At 32.1% G+C, this 24,247-nt stretch overlaps 1 protein-coding gene across 1 annotated transcript in view; it reads left to right on the top strand.

The window, feature by feature from the left end:
* Window positions 1-24,247, top strand: part of LOC118201535 (uncharacterized) — a 205,154-nt gene that overhangs the window by 136,240 nt on the left and 44,667 nt on the right. Inside the window, exons 15-18 of the mRNA XM_085809493.1 lie at window positions 461-557; window positions 8,746-8,878; window positions 15,056-15,282; window positions 17,470-17,632. Of these exons, the coding sequence (XP_085665619.1) occupies window positions 461-557; window positions 8,746-8,878; window positions 15,056-15,282; window positions 17,470-17,632 (620 nt within the window). The remainder of the gene's footprint in view (window positions 1-460; window positions 558-8,745; window positions 8,879-15,055; window positions 15,283-17,469; window positions 17,633-24,247) is intronic.

Here is a 24,247-nt window from a genome sequence, read left to right on the forward strand (position 1 = left end):
AGATTTGCTTTTTCTTCCTTATTTTATTTCCTTGATATTTTAATAATCGATTGCCACATTTACTGTTTTTGATGTTACTACATTGTAATGTAGTTATGTGTGTTATCACACATGCATTATTTGCCAAGCTTTTAAAAAAGAAATTCAGACATTTTTACCTTTAAAATGAAGTACTTCTTTACCATGGAATTTGTATGCTGTGAAAAATGTTAGTGTGGATGATAATAGAAACTTATTTGATAAATAAAATTTGTTTTAATGTGTATTAGATATTTGTGTTCAATTTACTCATACTAATCAGACAGAATTTTTTTTTACTTTTATTGCATGTATCTAATTAATGATTGTTTTATTACAAATTGCTCTTTCCTTGATAGTATATATAATGCTGCATTGTATATTTTGGAGACGTAAATTAGGATAATGATAAAAATCTTAAATTTATATTATATATTTTTAGAGAAAAAGACTATATCCAGCAAGAAGATTTCCACTTACAGCAAATGCAAGAAAAAGATCAGGAATACAATGCATTAGTGAAAATACTGAAGGATCGGGTTGGTTTTCAACTTTTGTTTTTTTTAAATACATTATTGTTGATAAATTTAAATTAAACTTTCCATATATTAGTAGTTGAGAAGTTAGTGAGCATAAAGTAAAATAACCTGAATTTTAAGCAGCTGCTAACCAAATCCTTTTCCGCAACCCATTGTACATATACAGTATGTGTTCATGAGAAAATTACATGCACAAAAAATGATACAGTTTTGTAATTAGTTTAATCTTTAGTGCATCCTGAAGTAAAGGAAAGGAAGTACAGGCCAGGAATCAACTATCTGTGCATGTAGTTAGTGTCTGTAATTCACATTTGATTGCCATTTTCCCTGAATCAAAGACTTTGTGTTACTTAAAATCATCCTTTTGTTCTGGGTTCACGAATGTTGTGTTTTTTTATATATTGTGTTCTAATTTCCGACACTGTTTTATCTGTGTCGTATTGAACATTGAAAATGCCGTGGTTTGAAAAACAAACATTTATTATCATGCAGAGATACAAGCAGAGAGTGAAAAAGTTTACAGAGGTTATACACATAACTTTACATCAGATCATGGTTTAACAAATCACAAACAAGATACAATAAACAACCACTCAAAAATAACAAAGAATGGGATTTTAGAGTCATTAGGTTAATTGGAAGCAGAAAAGATGAAAAATATGCAACCGCCTTCACCGGGAATCGAACCACGGACCTCTGAAATACCAGCCCAGCGTGCTACCGTTACACTATGAAGGCATGCTACAGATGTGGGAGAAATTTCTTATATACTCCCCTTTTTAAAGGGCGATTAGGGTTTTAGGCGACCTAGTCGCCAAATCCTGGGTGCGAAGAATCATCATCCACAGCAGTTTTAGTTAGGGCGCCACTTGTAGAGACATTAGGAATTTTTGGAAGCCAGAGAGATGAAAAATATGCAACTGCCTTCGCTGGGAATTGAACCACGGACCTCTGGAATACCGGCCCAGAGTGCTACCGTTACACCACAAAGGCACGCTAGGGAAGTGAGAGAAATATCTTATATACCCCCCTCTAAAAGGCGGCTAGGTTTTTAGGGTACCTAGTCGCCAAATCCTGATAGCGGAGAATCATCATCCACAACCCCCCTAGTTCGGGCACCATTTGTAGAGCCATTAGGTTAATTGGAAGCAGAAAAGATGAGAAATATGCAACCGCCTTCTCCGGGAATCAAACCACGGACCTCTGGAATACCGGCCCAGCGTGCTACCGTTACACCACGAAGGCATGCTAGGGAAGTGGAGAAATTTCTTATAGGATTAAATTTCAGAATATATCGTACCTGACAGAAAGCTATACTTTTTAACCAATAAGAATGTGATTACAAATATCTCAACACTCCCCCTTAATTGCACATTATAGAAAATATAAAAGAATTACACAATTTTTAAACATCTCAGTGATAACAGTTAATAGAATTTTGTTTGGGACAGAGTCTTAGTTAACATACTGCGATTTGTAAACTTGATTGTACATATTCAATTTTAATATTTTCTTTAACAGTCTTACGAGTGAACTTTAATTTTGATATCTATATGTTTCAACCCACCTGAAAAGTTTTCATTAACAACGCTTTTAATACATGACTGGTTATCTTCAAAAATATAGGCATTTTTAGAACTGGAAATTTCATTTACTACATTCTTTATCCATAAAATATCTTGAATACCTTTGCATAAAGCAATTATCAGCTTCTGGTGATGAAAGTGCGATACACTTTTGCTTGTTACAGCACCACATAATAGGACAGTTTGAAAACATTATAAAGTAAACAGTAATTCATTTCCTATCATGAGTATTCCCACCAATCTGCATCTACAAAGGCAAACATAAGTTTGCCCTTTCCAAATCATCCTTTTTGTATATCAATTTTAAATTTAAGGTGTTTTTCAAATACTTAAGAATTCTCTTTAGAGCACACCAGGCAACATCAGTAGGATGCTTCTGCAGTTGGCTTAAGCAATTCACTGCAAATAAAATGTCTGGCCTTGTAATATATGCTAAGTAAAGTAAAGATCAATTAATTATTTATAATGGCCATGAGTTGCATTTACTTTCTGAAAATCAGCTGCTGTAGATTTTGGTTCAATGGGAGTTTGGGCAGTTTTACAATCAGACATTTTAAATTTACCAAGTAATTTTTCAATATATGGTTTCTGATCTAAATATAAACAACGAGACTCAAACTTGAGTGTAATGCCTAAAAATTCTGAGACAGTTTCAGATTTTGACATTTGAAATTCTTTAGATAACAATGATATTATAATACTTGTTTCTTTTACATCCGAACCTGCAATTAATAAGTCGTCCACATAAAGAGCCATAATTACTTTTTTACAATTTAGCTTTCTGATGAAAATGCATGGTTCAGAGTCCAATTGCTTAAAATCTAATTTAATAACAAAATTAAGAAGTTTCTGATACCATTGTCGAGGAGACTGTTTAAGACCATACAAACTATTTTTAAATGTACATTTCTTACCACTCATATCATCATATTCTTTGCGCTGGTCCATGTAGATGGTTTTGTCTAACTTAGCGTTCAAGAAAGCTGTCTTGATATCTAAAGTAAAAGTTTGTAAACCTTCATTATTAATAATTACCAGGAATAAACGTAAAGAGCACATAGTAATTACTGGAGAAAATGTGTCTGTATAGTCTAGGCCTTCCTTTTGCATGAAGCCACGAGCAGCAAGCCTGGCTTTATAAGTTCTATCTTGTTTTTTACTTAGAACCCATTTGCAGGAAATAGCTCTTTTATCAGGGGGTAAACTTTGTAGATCCCAGACGTCGTTATCTTCCATAAATTTCAAGTCCTCGTCCATAGCTCTTTTCCATTGTTCTTGTTCTACTTATGGTAGATTTACAATATCTTCAAATGTCAGAGTGTCTTGTTGTGCAGACAAGTCTCAGGATTAGGATACCTAACTGGTTGTGTCTTTTCTCTTGTTAATTTCTTTGTTCCTCCTTCTCATTCACAGCATTTAATTCGCCGTTATCAGTGTCTGAAATTGATTTGTCTTCATTTTTAATGTCATCATTGTCATTTTCACTCAAATCAGAACTATCAGGAATGTATTTTTGCTTTTCTACTTTCTTCTTTTCTTCTTAACATTTCTGGAAACAATAATGTGTCTTGTTTCTGAAATCACTAAACTAACTATTGTGTAACCTATAAATATGATTCTGACAGATTTTTCATCTAGTTTCTTTCTTTGGGATGGTGGCACAAGAATATAAGCATTACAGCCAAATATGCGCATGTTTGTCAAATCAGGATTTTCACCATACTTCAGAAAATGAGGAACACAATTGTCAATTGAACTATTTGGGAGTTGATTATTTATATAAGCAGTCGTAAGTACTGCTTCACTTCAAAAGAATTTTGGTAAATTTGCCTCAAGTATCATTGCTCTAGCTTTTTCCAGTACAGTTCTATTTCCTCTTTCAGCAGCACCATTTAGAAAAGGTGTATAGGGAGTTGCAGGATCTATTTTTACACCTGCTCTTTTAGCAATATCATGCAATTCTCCACTGACATATTCTTTGGCATTGTCACAGCGCAGTTTTGTAACAGTGGGATTCAATTTAAAGAATAGCCTGAGTTAATCGGCAATGTCACTTTTTCTTTTGAGCAGTCTTATTTCCATAAATCATGAGTAGTCATCAATTATAGTCATGAAATACTTTTCCCCATGGAGTGTTTGACGTTCTATTGGACCACATATATCAATGTATATAGTTATAAACGGTTTGGATTCTTTTATGCGAGGACCCTTTCCTATAGATAATACACGAATTTGTTTGGCACGAACATATACTTCACAAAATGGTTTTTTTTTTTTTTTTTTTTTTTTTTGCAGGAAGATTCATTACTTTTAATTTTTGATCACAATTGTGTCCTAATCTTCTGATGTAAACTATTTCATTTTTAAAAATTACGCTCAAACCTGCTGCTTCAATATTTTTGACAGAAATCAATTGTCCGTTTAATTTCGGAACGTAAAGAACATCTTTTAACATTATTTCAACACCATTCTTAGTTTTGCCACAAATATCACCAACGCCTTGCATTTCTAAAACCGTCAATTTAGACGTGCATTTAACAGTTTCAGTCTTAGGCTTAATTGAGGTAAACCATTCCTTGTGAGAAGTTGCACCGGAATCGATAATAAATTGATCATGCACAAGATTTCCAGACATAAAGGATATTGCAGGTGATGCATACTTATTATTATTTGAATTTGCCTGCTTTAATTTAAGCTAGTTTTTATTTACATGGTAATTTCACTTTAAGTTGGCTTTTCCAGAGAACTGACACAATTGGGAAGAACAATTTGCAGAAAGGAATGTTAGTAAAGAACAAGCAATTATAATACTTATATTTACTATCCTTTTAAAACTGAGCTTTTGTGTGTTTAATTGTTTAATTCATCAGTTTAATGAATTTGCTGCAACCATTTTTAAGTCCGTTTAACCTTCAAGAAATAAATATAATAAAATTAATATATTTTTATTTTGTCCATATTCATTTGTGTCTTGTTGATGTTCGTTTGTAAAAGAGCTCGCATCCTCTATCTCTGAAAACATATTTCAACTTTCTAAATTGAGTCATCATTTAAAATTTAGAAGGCTATGAAATTAATTTTAAAACATGGAGATAAGGATAGTCCGACATGGAGATTAAAATAGCTTTGAACAGCACAAAAGTATCAATTTCTTTTCTTACTTGTTTTTCTTTGACCGTTCTTTTTTTGAGCAGCAGACAAAGCACTTCCTCTTTGATTTCAATTTCTTGTTGGTGGGAGCAATCACTTCTGTAAAGTGACTTTCGGTCATTTGTAAGGGTATAAGGTATTTCTCCCGCCTTCCTAGCATGCCTTCATGGTGTATGGTTCTGCACGCTGGGCCAGTATTCCAGAAGTTCATGGTTTGATTCCTGGCGAAAGCGATTGCTCATTTTTCATATTTCCTGCTTCCCCCCCAAAAAAAACCTAATGTGTCTACAGTGGCACCCGAGCTAAAAAGGATGTTAGGCGATGATTCTCCTCATCCAGGATTTGCCGATTGGGTCCCCTAAAAACCCCAGTCACCCTTTAAAAGGGGAAGTTTATAAGGTATTTCTCCCGCCTTCGTGGTGTAGTGGTTCTGCACGCTGGGTAGGTATTCCAGAGGTCTGTGGTTTGATTCCCGGCGAAGCCGACTGCTCATTTTTCATGTTTCCTGCTTCCAAAAAAATACCTAATGTCTCTACAAGGGAATGGGCAGAGCTCCTGTTGGTCCTTTTTTCTTATTCACTGTTCTATGTCTTTCAATCAATCAATCAACTAAGTCATGTCTAAAATTTCTATCAACACCTTCCATAATATTATTATGCTGCATTACTACTTTTGGTTTTTGGTTTCTTTCTGACCTCATCTTTCTGAGGCAACACTTCAATCACTTCAGGATTTGGTGTAGTAGGTAACAAAGGTACAATTTTTGTATCAATCCACTGGATGTTGCATACTTTTCTTCTTTGGTAAGCATGGATTTTGTATTTTGTGTGTTTTTATTGTAATTGTTTTGGAACATCTCTTCTACCAAGTTTGAGTGTTCCATGCATATTTGTATATTTGTGTGCTTTGTTAGAAGAATATCTGCCAATTGTAAAGATGTATATTAATTGTTCATCATTTTGGGCAATATCTATTCATTAGTGGCTGTATAAAAATCATCACTCGAGATACTTTGCACAGATACAGGTGATTACAATTGAATTGTGTGTCTTTTCCAATGTATCTAGTAAGTTGATATATGTAATCAGACTTCTATTTACCAAAAAATAAATTAATTAATTAAATAAATAAATAAATAAAACACCTTGTTCTATATCATGATCTTTTTAGAAGCATTTATTGTTTCCAGTGTAACCATCCTTTGAACAGCATCAAGCTGTCATCAATTGTTTCATCTTTTTCAAGTGTGATAATTTATTGTTAACTATGCTTGATTACCAGCTCTGGTTGATTATGAATAATTTTGGGCTGTAATTTTGGATATTTATGTGTTTGGAAATCAAATTTGGAGTTAAGGAAAATGTAAATACTAGTGAATGAGTTAATAATAAGACATAATTTTTGAAAAGAAATATGGTGTTGATATTGAATGTCTCTTTCTCCAGTGTTACTACACATAGGCTCATTTAAAGTTCCTAGTAAGGTATTTAAAATGAGAAAAACTTTAATTTCATTTTTCACTGTGGGTTCCAGTGTTATTGTTTATCATAGATTACTATTTCAAATGCTTTAATTTACATATTTATTAGTTTCAGAAAGTTTGATTTCAAGGAAGTAATCATCAAAGAATATGTAAAAAAGACTGTTGAGTTCTATTAATATAAATTTTTAAATGAACAATAGGATTTGCTATTATGAATATTGTGCAGTGATGAAGAAGTTTTACTAGTGTCAGTTTCACAAAAGCTCCAAAACTGAGTTAAGTCCTCTAAATGTTTTTCCTCACCACTAAAGAAGTCCAATAATGTTTTTGTACAGCATATTTTGTGCTTTCTCAGTGTAAAATATTTTTAGCTGTGCATCCCATAACATTGGGTTTACTCATATGTGATTTTTCAGTTGATGGTACTAGATGATTAGAGAAAAGGCTTATCATAAACTGCAAGTGAAATTTCAGTAAATCATAAGGCTAAATTTCTTATGTAATAATTTGAAGAGTGGATAACTTCTTACTCTTAATTTCTACTCAGCACTAATAATGAACCATTTCTAATTTGTTAATCATTCATCATATAGTATTTTAGCTTTAACCTTTGTTCCACATAAATGTTTGCTTTTCCCTGTTATCAGCAATCCTGTCATCAAGTGCTGCAAATGCATGGTAATATGAAACACTTTGTTTTTCTCGTATTTCTTTTCTGTTAGCCAAAAGTTCTGGTTTAATGGGATTTGGTAGTTTTCTCTTTAAATGATATTCTTTCTTTAAGCTTGTAGCTCAGTTGTCCATTAGTAACATTTGTTAGATTAATCAGCCTTATGATTAACTTTTACATTCTGACTCTAAAGCTGCGTTTATACAACTAGTGTTCTCTTTCTGAAGTTTGTTCATTTGTTTGTATGGTGATGATAAAATTTTTGCAGTAATTTCACTTTAGTCATGAATAAAAGTAGCATTAAATCTTTATGTGTTATGATTTTGCAGGGTTTGATTTTTTAGTTTCAGTTATCTTTCTGAAAGCATTTACAAATTTTCAGTGAGCAGTTGTATGAATTGTTTAATTCATCAGTTTAATGAATTTGATGCAACCATTTTTAAGTCTTTTTAACCTTCAAAAAATAAATATAATAAAATTAAGATGTTTTTATTTTGTCCATATTCATTCGTATCTTGTTGATGTTTGTAAAAGAGCTTGCATCCTTTATTTAGACTGAAAACATATTTCAACTTTCTGAATTGAGTCATCATTTAAAATTTAGAAGGCTATGAAATTAATTTTCTTTTTGTGATTAATTCCGATTGTGAAAATAATAAACATTCTTTAATAAGTGGCTAGATGTGCAGGTACAATGCAACCTATAAGTGTGTGTATATATTTAAGATAATACTATGTAAATGACATTGTCACAAACACATTTTCATTTTGGAAACAACGTTTTTGCATATTCTGCAAATAGTATATGTATTATTACAAATATAGCATTTTAGGAGGTATAATAGGATGAAAGTTAGATTTAGCTTTGCATCATTAATTTCATTTCTGTCATATGTGCTAACAGAAGAAAGATGAATAGTCATTGCATTGGCTGTTGAAGGCCTCTTCATGACAGAAGATTCTATTAGTTTTATTATTGTATGTTTTCATCTGTTCTGTTATATAATGGAAGGAAACCTCAAACAGAGCTCCAGAATAATTGGATATTTTAATTATAAAATATTAATATAAAGTAATAATTTTATACATTCTCATGAATGAAAAATTTTAGAGATAGGATTAATTGTAATAAATGCACAGTTTTTAGAAACATTTCCAAGCATGGGACAAACCTGTTAAAGCTAACATTTCCTAGTGTTAAAAAAAAAAAAAAAAAAAAAAAATCATACTCCAGTTAGCTTTTTAACTGATTGATTAATATTGCATTTTGTGAAATTCAATACTTAAATCCTATTGCAGGTAATCTTGTTAGAGCATACTTTATCTGAAGTACAGAAAGCTGCTGGCCTACCCATTGAACTGCCATATGATGTTCATCAACTTACCCCTGTTTTAAGGAAGAAAAATGGAGTTCAATCAGATTCAAAGCTTGGTATGTAATTTTGGTGCTCATTTGTTTGTTTTATGAATTATTATAAAATTGTTACTGTAAAGTTGTGGACCTCAGCAGGCAACATTCCACAGAACCTCAGAGAAATATTCAGGAGCCTTAATGCTGCAAATTAATAAAGGCTTACAGTAAAATATTTGAGTTGTTAATGACGCTTGTTGTTTCTTACAAAGAAGTCCATTATGTGATGGGATTAAAGTTAAAATCGCTTTCATTTCTGTTCTTTTATGCTATTAGTGCTGAAAAACACTTGCCACAAATAAACAGATGAAAATGTAACATCTGCTTTCCCTGCTATTTCTTTGTATAATTCAAAATATTAAAATTGGAAGTTCAGCATATTTGAATTGTAATTCTATTTTTTTAAGGAAATTTTGGTGTAGAAGTATTTAAATGTTGTTGCATATTGATATTAATGCATATCGATTTTAGCATTGGGTTTATTATTTTGTATGTATCCATAATAACGAGACATATTTTAACATAGAGAAAAATATTTCGTAAATAATTTGTCTAAACCTTTTAAGTTAGTAAAAGTATCTTGGTAAAATATAAAGTATTTAGTTTAGGATTGTACGAATTTTCTGTATTCATTCTCTTGAGGAGATACAACAAATTAATTGGCATCCATGATAAAAAATTTGAGTAACTGAAAAATAAGCAAGGTATTATTTGAATTTAAACTTTAAGCATTTGTGCTTTTAGTTTCTCCAGAGCTTTGATAATTTATTATGGATGCTTAACTTTACATACAATATTTTTGAATACAACAAAGACTATTACTGAAGAAATTACAAAACAAAAGTGAATGTTTTCAGACTTTACGAATTGAATTCTCTGTTACATTATAAATTCCAGTGCTTAGAAAGTATTCAACATGCAATTTCTGAATTATAACTTGGCAAGGCAACAAAAAACAATAAAGAGGATTCTTTAAGTATTTCAGTGAAATTGAAAATTTTAGAGTGCTTTGAAAATTTTAGAGTGCTTGGCAAGGGCAATAACCTAACCTGACCTTTCTAAAAGTCCACAGTCACTTTTTAAGTATAACTTCTGATGGTGTGAAAAATTGCTTTTTTTTTTTTAAATTTCATGTTGTGTATTCCTTGATCAGTCAGTGTCTAATTGATAGAATTTTATGTAAAATCTCTATGAATCTGAATTCCCCCCTTTAGAGATAGCATTTCATTTTATGTGTTGGAGAGCTTTTACTGCATGTTTAATAATCCTGCTATGGCTTTAGGTAGAAAATAAGCTCTGGTATTTCTCCATATTCACTTTCTTCATATCCACTCACCATATTCATAGTTTAGTGTTTCATGAATGTGATGGGAAGAAGTTTGCATTTATCATTATGAAAACAGAGGTACCTACTGTCAGTAGTTTTTCAGTTTATTTTCAAATCTTAATATTATTTATAATACTGATTGAAACTGTGCACTAACTTAGCAGCATGGAAAAAAACTATTTTTTTTTTTTTTTTTTTTTTTAAGTTTTTATTGTGTAAGCATCTTTGGAACTATATTCAAGCATTTTTTTATTTTTTAATATAGTATTTATGTACATTTCTCAAAAGTGAAATTGCAACGCCAAGAAAGAATGCATGTAGCTTCATGCAAATTGCAGTAGTGAGATTTGTGAGGTGACTCTCACTCTTGCAATAACAAAAGCAAATGACCTAAGCATTTGCCTGCATAAGCAAATGACAAAAGTTGTGCGTGCATTAGGTCACGTGATATGCATATGCAGGCTATAAAGGTCAGCCAGTTTCCCTTCTCATAAACAGCATCTGAGGGTTTACGCAGCATTGGAGATGTTAGAAGAAGCATAGGAAAAGCCCTCTGAGATGTTGGCGAGCTCATTCGGCTCAGTACCATCAGTTAAGGTATTATCGAACTTCATGAACTTGGTTTGTTGCTGCACACAATAGCCACTCATGTTGGGCACAACGTGAATACCACTCAACGTTGTGTTATACGATGGATTCTAGGAAGGTGTATGTGCTCATCAAAGAGGAAATGGTGCATACAGGTGCACTTCAGAGAGCACAGACTGGTGTATTTGACGTTCAACTATTGGAGACCATTTCTGCACGTCACATGACATCTGAAGCCGGGTTCCTGCAGAAGTAGGTGGATCTGTGTCCACTCAAACTATATGCAATAAATTGCATGAAGTACACTTATGTTTATGGGTACCATTGACTGCTCAACAAGACCAGATGCCTGGTATGGTGTCAGCGTCATAGTGCATGGACCATCAAATGTCATCAGGTTTTGTTCACGGATGAATCTCATTTCCATCTGTTGAGAAATGATGGCCGTCAACGGATACAGCAGCAACCTGGAGAGCGGTATGAAGCAGCCCATTCCACCGAGCGTCACACGGGTCCTGCACTGGACATTATGGTTTGGGGTGGTATCATGTTTGATCACAAGATGTTCCTGGTACACATTAACGGCAGCTTGACAGCAGACTGCTACATTATGCAAGTTGTGGAGCCTGTTGTTCTGCCCTAGTTGCAGAGCACACCCAACACGGTATTCCAGCAAGGCAATGCCAAGCCGCATGTCGCATGGTGTACTCTTAACAGCCTGACTGGGTTTGACATCCTACCCTGGCCGGCAGCCTCTCCAGATCTGAATCCCATCGAACACCTGTGGGATGTCATTGGATGTGACATTAAGTGAGGACCACAGCTGCAAACCCTGGATGAGCTGCATGCATCAGCGGATGTGGCTTGGCAAAGGCTACCTTGTAGAGACATTAGGTATTTTTTTGGAAGCAGGCAAGAGGAAGAATATACAACGCCTTCGCCAGGAATCGGAACACAGACCTCTGGAATAAGCGCCTAGCATGCAGACCACCATACTAGGAAGGCAGGAGAAATACCTTATATATTCCCCCTTTTTTAAAGGGTGACTGGTTTTTAGGGGACCCAATCGCCAGATTCTGGGTGTGGAGAATCATCTTCCACTACCCTCTTATTTCAAGTACCACCGTAGAGACATTAGGTATTTTGGAAGCTGTAAAGATGAAAAATATGCAACGCCTTCACCAGGAATCGAACCACGGACATCTGGAATACGCACCCAACGTGCAGACCCACCACACCAAGAAGGCAGGAGAAATACCTTATAACCTCAGGCAACCATCAACTCATTGATAGCATGCCTAGCCGGATTGCGACCTGTATCACTGCCCGAGGTGGGCACCACCCAGCATGCAGACCACCACACCACGAAGGCCTGCCAAGAAGGCAGGACAAATACCTTATAACCTCAGGCAACCATCAATGAACTCAATTATAGCATACCACGGCAGATTGAGACCTGTATCGCTGCCCGAGGTGGGCACATTAAATACTGAATAAATTGGTTTATAATTTATGTGTCTGTTTTTTTAATCATTTGCATGTCCATCTCAGAACTCTCGATCCTGCAATTTGCATGATGTTATGAGCATTCTTTCTTGGTGTTGCAGTTTCACTTTTGAATAGTGTATGTGCATAAATATGGAGAATGATAGAGGACAGATACATGCGAACCATTTTGATCATTTCTTTTGTAACTGTAGTATAAATGACACTGAAATATTTTCATGCTAATAGTAAAATTGCTTGTTAATTATGAGTTGTTAATAATATAACATTTTATCCTTCAGCAAGAATGCTTGCTTTCACTTAAATAATTATAATTTTAAAGAATGACATTAAACTTTGAATTACAATTTAAATTTTATGAGTTAGAAATGAGATAATTAACAAAATTTTTGCAAAACAGTCACCAATTCTTCTGAAATTTAAAATATGTCATTTTAGAAATTAAAAGGAATGCTTATGAATTCAGTTTTTGAAAAATTTGCACCTATTATTTTACTTGAATGACATACATTTTTTGAAGCAGTTAGACATGAATTATTGATTGAATGAATCATTGTTATTAATAAGCAATAAATAAAACAAAAATGCACATGATTAGAAGCAAATGATTTGAAACATCTTGTTAAAAAAATCTGTCTAATAATGAAAACTCTAAGGATGCACCCCTTTTCATTTCCATATCTAGCCATTTTACTGTTAGATATTGTTGATCATGTAAAAAACAGAATATTTTCTTATATGATAAAGTGAATGGATAAATAAATAGTGACCAATATAGTACCAATTTAATTACATTTACCCATTCAATTCACAGGAAACATTCTTAATCATATGTTTTGTTTTCAACAAAAATCACTAAAAAAGGAGGAATTCTAAAAATTTAGTTACTATTTAATAACTTTTCGTTTAATTGTCGTTGCACAATACAGCCTTCTCTATTCGTAAATGTGATTATATGAAGTATGGGACAAAAATGAAATAATAACATAGAATTGTATTGAAACAATACTTTGCTTTATAGATGTAGAAACTGTAAACAGTAATTTCTGTTGTATATGCATTTCTCAATCATGTATAGCACTTTTATGGAATACAAATTGAAGGCAATTTTGGCTGTATTTTTCAACCCTGTCCCATATGTTTAAGAGATGGAAAAAAAATTTCTTTCCTCTGTCCCTGGGAGCAAAACCATTTTGAGACACTCTGAATGTTGAGATGAGAGCATTTTAAGGCAAAAAGGTAAAAAAATTTGTGAGACATTTTTGTCTGTTTAATTAGTCAGGATCAAAACTGGCAATGAGTTACCTTCCATCAGAACTGGCCACTTTCATGTTACACAGTTACCTTCTAAAAGCCCAGAAAATTAATTTTCTTATACTGTAATGCTTCTTTATCAGTGTATCACATTTTAATAGAACACTCATATTTTAAGAAACTTCATTTAAAGTATTTTGGTAGCTGTGACTTACCTCTAGACTGTTTAGTTGGAAAAGAGGTCAGTTTCAATATATTTGAATATTTTAAAGAAATTGGTTGTTATTATTTTATCTGAAGTAGTTTAAAAGTAGCTTAATGTATTTTGTATATGAAGATTTCACCTAATTTTATATTTTAATTCATCTTGACTCATCAGCTCATTAATCAGCATCAAATAATATTTTAGAAATTTGCTGTGATTCTTTTTTTTTAATAGTCTGATTCATTAAAAAGTTGTCACAGTATAATTTTATATTATTATCCACACTTTGAATGAGAAAAAGTGGATTCATCGCATTTTTTCTGCATCGTAACAATTTAGAATATGTGCCATAAATGTACCAGTCAACTAACTTAAGTAGTGTAATTACACTCTCTCCTTAGTTCTTTACTAAGATTTTATTATTATGATATTAATATGTTATCAATTTAAGTCAGAAACCTGTAGCAGTATTCTGTACAAGAAAGTTACACTGTTCTAATGTCTATACTTAAAGGTCGTACCTATATTTAACAACACAACACGATAAAGAAATCAATAAAATTATTGCATGTTAAAATATAGAAATAGTATGTAAAAAAATTAATGGCAGAATATGGTTTTTCTGGACTTAATGAATAAATAAATTCTCTTTTTCATCTTGTCAAAGTGCTCCTGTCTTGAACATCTGCTTTATGGCTCATGCTTGTAGGGTAGAGTTATACAAAAGCAGTGAGGTAAGCAAATGGTCAATTAACTGAATTGAATAGACTTTTTGATGATCTTACAAGAAGGAGCCAAATAAAAGAATGGTCATTTTTAAGACAATTTCAGTTCTATCCAAAGGAAAATATCAGGAAGCACAGTTCTTTTTGCCAGATATTTTCAAATTGTAAAGAAAATAAAATGCTGGCCTTCAAGAAGGTTATGTGATCCTCATTTTTAAATTCATTTTGCTAAACACTGAATACTGTCCAGGCTTTATCTTATCTTTCATTATATCCTATCTCCTTCATTTGTGCTTTTGCAGCTGAGGATGGTGGTTCGGTATAACCATCGAAACTAGTCCTGTGAAAATTTGAAAATATAACGCTTGACTTCTGAATTAGTATTTGTTCGGCATGTTATTGTGTCTTAATTATTGAGTACTGTTTATGTGTATTTTAATTATGTGTCATGTTACTGTCAACATCATTTAAATTTACATTTTGCTAAATATCTGAAGTTTATTACTAAAGAAAAATGCAAGAATTTGTAAATCAAACTGTGTTCAGTGGTTTATTTCAAAATCTCAGATTTTTACCCCCATATTTTCTTGCAGCTTTTAAACAAATTGAGGTGGATATGTCTGATGGCTCTGATTCAGAGTTGGGAAGACGAACTCAAAGCCCGGATGCTGCAAGCGAAGATAGTGAGAAAAGGTCAACAGTTGAGCGTAAAATTGTAAAAGATGAACATTTAAGCCAATCACATCCCCTTCCAGACTTGCTTGAGGCTAGTTCAGCAAGGTCATTTGCTGAAAATGATGTAAAGAGTAATGCTTCTATGGTAAATAAATAATGAATATTCACTCTTTGTTCTCTCATTATGTGTAAAATTATGATTCAGGATATATGTAAATCCACATAGCTGTTTTCATTTTGATGTTATTAACAGTAGTAGTAATTAACGTAAGAGTAATAATTACATCCTTTTATTTGCATATTTATATATATTTTACAATTGTTGCGATTGAATTTGGTGCACAAGAGAAATTGGGTTATAGCTATTCTCTGATTTTGGAGTGAAACCAGATTCATGTGTATATTCTTGTTTGTTTCCATTAATGTTAAGGTGTACTGAACTTCATTTTCTTATCTATGTTACTGTAACCATAATGCCAGTATTTTAGTAGTTTATCTAATTAAAAGATTACATTTTCCATAATTTAAAAATGTTTTCATTTGTTTGTGGTGGGGTATTCTGGAAATTAATCTATTTAATATAAATATTAGTGGGTGTGCATTTTCATGTTTCACACTTAGTTTATATGCTGAAATCCTTTTTTAAATTTTTTACATTAATTTTGTAATTTAATTCGTCTGTTTTACTAAATTATGTTCTTTCTTAGGTTTTTTTTAAATGTGATGTCAGTTTATGTCCGTAGTCCGTAACATATTTCATCATATAAAAAGAAAGACATTGCTAGTTTAGAAATCCATATCAGTTTGCTCTTTTAACAAATGTATAAATTTAAGGCTAACTGTGATACTGTAACTTGAACCATAACTGATAAGTAGAACTAAATGTTCAAAATGCAAAATTTGAAATTATTGGTAACCCTTTAAAAAAATTACACATATATATACTTTTAACAGTTTTTGCTTTGAAAGCTCAGCTATATAAAGCAAAAGAAAATGTAAGACTAAACATTTGTCTCTGTGGTATTTAACATAGTTTTATATTTCTAAAAGTGATAAAAGGTGTAAGGGAGGCTGTTTAGAGTGATAAAATACTGAATACCTGAAATACTTTGAGCTGCCTTCTTTTTAATGAACAAAGGAAATTTCCTTTTTTATCAGTGACTAAAATATCTGCCAGTTTTAAAAATTGGATGTATGCTTCTTTTTCCAAACTCTTCTTGACTGTGAAAAATGTCTGCCAGTTTTAAAAATTGGATCTGTGCTTCTTTTTCCATTTTAAAATTTGCTAGGAGGCCTGTCATAAATTAAAATGGTATTTTATGCCTTTTTAAACTGGCCATCAAAATTTCGATAATTTTGTGAAAGCAGTATATCGGGGAAAACATCAAAAGATAAAAATTTCAGCGATAAAAAAAAGCTAGGTTTGGCATATTTTTGGTTACTGCATGATTATTATTACTTTGCATTTTAAAAATTTTAATACTTTCATAAATGTAAGCCTTTGATACTTTCTGAATTTTATAAAGTGAGTAATTGAGTTTTACCCCTGTATCCTTCTGGGTATTTTAAAGAAATTTCTGTAGTATTTTAACCATATTGCTCTTTCAGAATTTATGGAACAGAAAATATTAGAAGTATGCAAAAGTAGAACTTAAGGAAAACTACTTGGATTATGCTAGCATCCATTATTTCATTCTCTCATAGCAGAAGTTGTATGATGAGCAGATGTATGCTTTTTTGTTGCTTCATGAACAAATATCATTAATATTTCGATTGTTGCATTAATTTATTTTTATCTGCCATGGCAATGGGCAAAGAAATATAAGAATTAGAAATTGAAGAAGAATTATGTATCAAAATTATATGCTAAAACAAAGGCTTGTGAAATTTAAAAAAAAATTAAGAATGCAAAAGACTTGAGGAATTTATTTATACATTTGTATTTCATCCATAAAGGTAAATAATTAGTTTTGAAAATGTGTATTCAGTTTTTGATAGTATGAAAAATCATTAAATATATTTTACATGTGCAAAAATGTATTGTAAAATGAAAAGTACGCTTAAAATGCATGCATTTGAATTATTGCTCCTATTCTTTTAGTGATTTATTACTTTTTTCCCTGTTAATTTTAATTATTGTTATTCAAATAGTGTCTATATTTGGAGCCAAAATTTCCTGTTTGATATTGAGCCTGCACCAAAATTATTTAAATTTAACATTTCTATGTGATTCAAAATTTAGAAATAAATATTTAAAAGTTCATATTTATGCATTGCTAACATAAACTTGTATTAATAATACACTTCATTATATTTTTTACTTATTAAATAGGATAATAAAGCAGTAGAGAAAGGTGCTATTGCTGGTCTAGACAGTTCTAACTCTGATGCTTCATATTTAAAAGGGAAGATAGACAATGGGTTTTCTATGCCTCCTAGATCAATCTCATTTGCAGAAGAGATAAAAGTTGCTGTGTTAGAGTGGAACTCTAAAGGTAAATGTAGAATCATGTCTAATTAGTGACTATTTGAAATATTACATGGGAAAAATTTTTATCTCACATAAAAATGTGCCACCTAATCTTCAGAAGCTCAGCAATAGCCGCGTAAGCAAACGTTTCTAATGTTGATACAGTACAAAGTCCAAATTATGGGCCTCCAGAATTTCGTTAACCCAAAAGGGCTGTTGGTCTCGAAACAGCATTTTGCATTGAATCACTAAAAGTGTTTTATCACTTTTCAAATTATTGATACTGAATGTTATCATCCTGTGTTATAATGAAAGAAATTAAGTAATTAAGAGTCTGCATGACTGTATGTACGTTTCTAGTGTTGTGAAAAAACAACAGTATCTAGAGTTCTCAAATTTTGAATAATGTAGTCCTCTAGTAGTTAAAATATGTCATGACAATAATTTAGTTCTGTGAGTGCTTTTTTGCTTGGCATACATCTCAAAGCAAAACATTCTTCAATGAAACATGGTTGATTTTACAGGTATAGAATAATTTACTCTGGCGAATCATTGACTCATTGTTTGTTGCTTTCATCATTATATGACTATCAGCGCACTGCATCTTGAGAAATGACTCGCGCTACAATGATTAAACATTTTTTTTTTAATATTAGTAATTGAATACCAAAGAGTGTAATAACTCTTTACAGGGTGTTCGGGATAAATTTGACAATTTCGTAAGGAAAAAGAAAATCCGATTGTATGAGTAGTAGTGAAAGTCTTTATTGAGTACAAGCTTCATAGTAGAGGCTGCATCATTCATTTTGCACGACAAAGCCCGAATTCCAATGCCAGGGTTCTTCAACATCTGTTCCTGCAGATTTGCAAGGAATTCTGCTGTTCGAACGCAATCAGATCGTCTGCTAGGATCTTTCTTCTTGCTACATCCTCATAGTCACCATTGCAATTCTCTAGTTCATGCCTGATTGTTTTTACTGTGTTCAGGGAGCATTGGGCAGCAGTCATGATATCCTTATTTTGATGACCGGCATGAATCATCATGAAGCAAGTTATTCTCTTCCATGATTCAGGTGGGTTCCAGTCATTCATTCTTTCCGACATCTTGTATATGAATGAAGAAGGGTCCAAACTTTTAAATGGCAAGTAGTGTGTGTCAATAGCTCCAACCTACGGAAAAATATAATCAATTATATATATGTCAAATTTATCCCGAACACCCTGTATATGAGGGACACGCATAATAATCACTATCACATCCTACTTTAGAATCATCAATACAGAATAACATTTAAAACATGTTGTAAAAAACATTGTCTGGTTATAACGGAGCACTGGTAGAGTTGTACGTATACTGGATGATCCCAAAGTCCCGCACATCAAACTTTCGAAAATTCTGGAAATTCCAAAATGCAATTAATTAAAGGCAAGCTTTTCAGTGGGTGATATCCGTAGGCTTTCACAAGTAATATATCACTTGAGGTTTCACTTGCAAGTTTATGGTGTTAGCTTTAATACCGTCTGCTTGGCTAAGTTGACGGAGATGAGTTTTTCACTGGCAGAACGAATTTTTATAGAGCAGTACTTCGCAAGGAATAAAGATGCCATCTTTCATACGCTCCTTATTTGTGAGTGCAGTTGGGTATCATCCACTGAAACAATTTGCCACTGATATCCATTATGGAATTTCTACACACTTTTTGGAAGTTTGATGCGCTTGACTTTTTGATCTCCCTGTATATACACAACATCGAAAAATATGTAATGTTATCCATAATAAAATTTTCAAGGTATTGCTGTTGATTCTCGTTTTCCGATTAATCCATAACTAATATTCGAGTAAAATCTTTCAAAATTAGTAATTTAAAATAGTACCTCCAACCTATGGAAAAATATAATCAATTATAAATATGTCAAATTTATCCCGAACACCCTGTATATTACACTTGGCAATATTACAGACTTCAACTAACTGTGCTGCAGTGTTGAATGCCCTGATTAGGAGAAATTTAATGGGAATTTCTCATAAGAAATCTATTTGTAAAAAATGCATATAGGGCAAAAAATGACATTTAGTGATGTTTGAATTGAGAATAACTGATTATTTATTCAGTTAAAGCCCAAGACCAATGCCAGAGCTGATGCATCTGAACTGGGAAAATTAGGGAAGGCAAATTTTTTAGAATTTGAAGAAGGACCGAGCAGCAAAATTAAAGTATGGAAAAATCTTTACAATTTAGGTAAGGCACTGGGATCCAGAATTTAGGGGCAGCAAGATTTTAGGATTTAGGGATACTCTTGGTAGCAAAATTTAGGACTTTGCAGAGACTGGGCCAGACCTGGATAAGCCTCAAGTATATATGGGAATTAATTTATTTATTCACTACAAATATAAACCTTAAGCATTTGTGGAGAATAGGGGTAAGTATAATAAATAACTGAACTAATATAATTTTTAGGCTTAACTTTGTCAATGTGTGATATAAGCAAAAAAAAAAATTTACAAGAGCAACATTTCATTAGTCACCAGTCTCATGATACATCACCAATAATTTAGAGTGGATGCTAGCTAAACTTTATGATGATAGCTGCGAATTAGAGGGTTTTCAGATGTTGCAACAAAAAGCAGAATTTTCCTATTAAGAAGTACTCATAAATAAAGACGATGTAACAAAAGTTTTTCATTGCAGTGACAATGCCCCGATAATCAGTCAACAAATGGATGGCAAAATCTCGAGTATGGTTCTAAATTTAGAAACTATCCCTACCGATAGTAAAAAAAAGTTATGGAGAGGTTGCCGAGGAAAAAAATTTCGATTGATAATTTAGTAGGAGTTCTCAACACGTCAATTACAGGACTTGATTAGTGAAACTTCCCTAATTAAACAAGAAATTATATCTGCGTATAAAATTAGTATAGGTGAAAAAAGAAAGAATGAAAGAAAAAGAAACAACTTACATTAAAAGAAATGTTTAATAAAGCAAACAAATAAATAACTGAGCCCCTCTTTTTTTTTAAATCTTATTTGTAAATTCTGATTCCCTTAAGGTCCTAAATGCTTCATTATTTCATAGGCCACTATTTCATATTTTTAATTTTGTAATTTCTACATGTCATTTTATTAAGTTTAAACCGATGATGAATGTAAAGGAACAAAAGCCAGAAAAATCCCAAATCTGGAATCGTCAAAGTCCTGACGAGTCCAGATCTTGAACTTTGTACTGTATTTAGGAAAATTTGATATTCATTATGAAAAAGGAAAATTGAAAAGTATGCCTTTCATGTGACAAAAATTGACCAAGCTATTTAATTTAAAGATTTTGGATATTTGACTTAAGTTTCAACTTGCATTGAGGAAATAAATTAGGAAGTTATTAAATAAATTGGAATATCTTAAGGTTTGCTTTCCCACCTTAAATACCATTCAGTGATATTCTTTTAGGATTTACTAATGTTTAACATGCTTTAATTTATAATTTTATTACAACTGGTATGAAGAAAGAATTTTCACACAAATGATTTATGAATTTTCAAACACCATAAATTCATTATTAATATTCTTATTAAGTTTTGTTTCTTTAGAATCATAATATAATAATTACGTAAATTCAGTCAACTCATATTCATTACTTTTAATTTATGGCAGTAATGCTAAGAATTAGCTATGTGCCAATGTTGAAGCCTGCCATGTTTTATTCCCCCTAGAACATGAAATCTCTATGATTCTGTGAATAATATCTCCTTTTTGAAAAATGTATCTTGATGAATAATTTTCACTTTTACCTGCATAGAATTGCTTCTCACTTAATCTGTTATCATCAGGAATGTTTTTTGAATATTTTCGGTTATGTAAAATTGCAAACATTTTGCTTTTCAATTTGTGTACAACCCCTGAATATGATTTCCAACTTTAAAGTCAAATGCCTTGAGCACTTTTTTGGGTTGTATTTTATAATGATTGTGCAGAAATTAAGATGCTTTGATTGCAAAACATGTTGTAGGTCATTGAGATCTGACATTAGTTGTGAATCAATTAATTTAAAAAAATTTTAATGTTATTACTTCTTAAGTTATATTCTTCACACATCAGAGTGGCTTAATTTGGTGTTATCAGCTTGATGCGACTTAGGTGGCAAATGCGTGTAAAGATTCTTACCTTTTAATGGATCATGTAACTCATCTGGATATGCTACTTTCTAGTGAAATAGTAATATAACATGTAGAAAGAAAAGAGAATTGTTTCAAGGAAATTATTATTGTCCTGACAGTACAAAACAATCTTTGTACTGTCAGGACATTTATGAGACATTAAAGACTCATAAGAAGGCTAAAGTAGGGTAACATCAAATACACATATCCAGGTTAGAATCTGCCACTTCTCATTTATTTGGTTTATTGAAGCTATAAACTCTAAAACTAAGTTTTCCTTAAGAGCAGAACAGCTTTATCAACACATATCTGTTTTCCCAGGAAGAGATTTTGTGTAAAATTTTTAATCAAGACTGTGTACAAAATTTTTTATTTTCAAATATCTAATTCTCAACACCGTTAGTTTTCAAAGTCAAACAACGAAAATCAGCATTATATTTGCAAATTTTCACAGGATTAGTTTTGATGGAAACTAGTCCTGCAAAAATTTGCAAATATAACGCTGATTTTTGTTGTTTGGCTTCTAAATTAATATTTGTTGGGCATGTTACTTTATCATAATAACACGCTCAACAAATATTGTTTATTGTGTGGTCTTATTCTTTTTTTAGGTCTAAAATATTAAAATTTGCATAAAATAGAGTTATTAAATATCCCTTCATAATCTCAACAGTGACTTTGTAATGATTCAAGTCCACAGACATTTTGCAATCAACACATTTACTCTTGTTCTGTCTTATAACTTTCTATATGACATTTAAGCAGTGTGGTAGAGTTTCATGGGTATGTCCAGAGGTGACATATGACTGATAAGGTTTAACTATTTGCTTAAACTGAACTTATTGTTCATAATTATTTTCCGTCAGTTTGAATGTCTGTCTTATGTCAGTTACACCCTGACATGTGAATTTTTTAGCGTTTCAAAGAAATATTTTGTTTTTTCATTTCTTATAAATTCATGCCTTCTTTCTCTTTTATTTTTACTCTTTTTGGAATTTTACTTAATAATTGCACATGTACTGCCACAACTTCTTGTCTTCATGTCCCAATTTTTATATCATTATTTGTAAGAAATGCCCTTTGATTCTGGCTTTGTCAGTGAATTAATAGGATTATTCAAGTTTATTCTGTAGTATACTTACTGTATCACTAACTTCTACGGTAAGTAAACCATCAAATTTCAAATATTTTTGCAGACATGCGAAAGTTTCTCTCAACATTGTCAACAAGAATTTTCTATTCTGCTCCTCCAGGGCCTCAGAATTCTTTCACATTCAGATGAGTATTTGGCAGCTCATTCACATGAGACTAACTGTTTGAATGATGCAGAAGAAGTAGAAATAATTTCATTTGACTTAGCTCTGTACACTTTTCTAAAAGCTTCGTCAAATAGTTCCCTGAAATCTCCTGAATGTAAAGATTAGTGCGTTTGTTTCCTTACAGTCTGCAGTTGATAAGCCATTATTTATTGTAAATTGTTTCCAATGCACAAATTAGAAAAAGCATATAATCATAAGTGAGATTTTTATTTTAGTTTGTGAAATAGAGTAGCAAATCTCCCCAAAAATCTTTTCTGTGAGGGTGTTTGTGCCTGTTGTGTCAGACACCCAAGCACCTGTTGTAGCAGATATCACTGAATTAATTAATATTATTTAGGTAAAAGTTATAATGTAAACTATAAGCTATGCAAAATCTAAAATACATAAATTTATTTGTTTTGAAAAAGTTACATGTATGTAACTGTGGTGTCTTTTGAGGTATCAGCACTAAAGGGTTAATAAATTTAATTATGATTTACACTTTTCAAGAGTTGCTTCTTTAGTTATACAGTCAAAAATCGTTAATTCGGACACCCATAATCCAGAATGATCTATAATCCGGACCTCAAAGCTAAAAACTTTCTGCGCATGCACCGCGTTGGCACATGCGCACAGGCGTTTTACGCGTGTGCGTAAGACCTTGACTACTGCGCATATGCGTGTGCGCAAGTGCAGAATACGTTTTCGCCTGCGCGTTTAATGTATAATGGACGATGTAAGCTAAAATTATCTAATTATATATTTCAGTTAATGTTAATGATTGCGTTGTTCCTTAAACTTTGGAAAATTGGATCTCGCTTATTATTTTTTGCAGACTGTAAGAGCAATTTTATAAAAGTAAACTTGAACTTTCGATTATGTCAAATAGAATTTCCGATGCTGGAACTTCCAAAGGATCTACAAAACGAAAGTATGTTTCGATGTCCAACAAACAAAAAGTGGAATTGCTGCAAAAAATGGATAAAGACATGAAGAATGTGACAGAGAGGTTAGTGAAAACGAAAAAATTTCGATTGACAAGTTAGTCGGTATTCTCGGCACAGCAATTAACGGGACTTGAACAGCGGAACTTTGTAACTGAACAAGAAATTATGTCTGTTTATAGAATTAAAGAGAAAGTACTATCACATAAAACGAAGCAACTTAAACAACTTACATTGAAAGAAATGTT

This window comes from Stegodyphus dumicola, chromosome X2, assembly GCF_044657685.1.
Source record: "Stegodyphus dumicola isolate Sdum_Otavi_A_Nest chromosome X2, ASM4465768v1".
Taxonomy (NCBI): Eukaryota; Metazoa; Arthropoda; class Arachnida; order Araneae; family Eresidae; genus Stegodyphus; species Stegodyphus dumicola.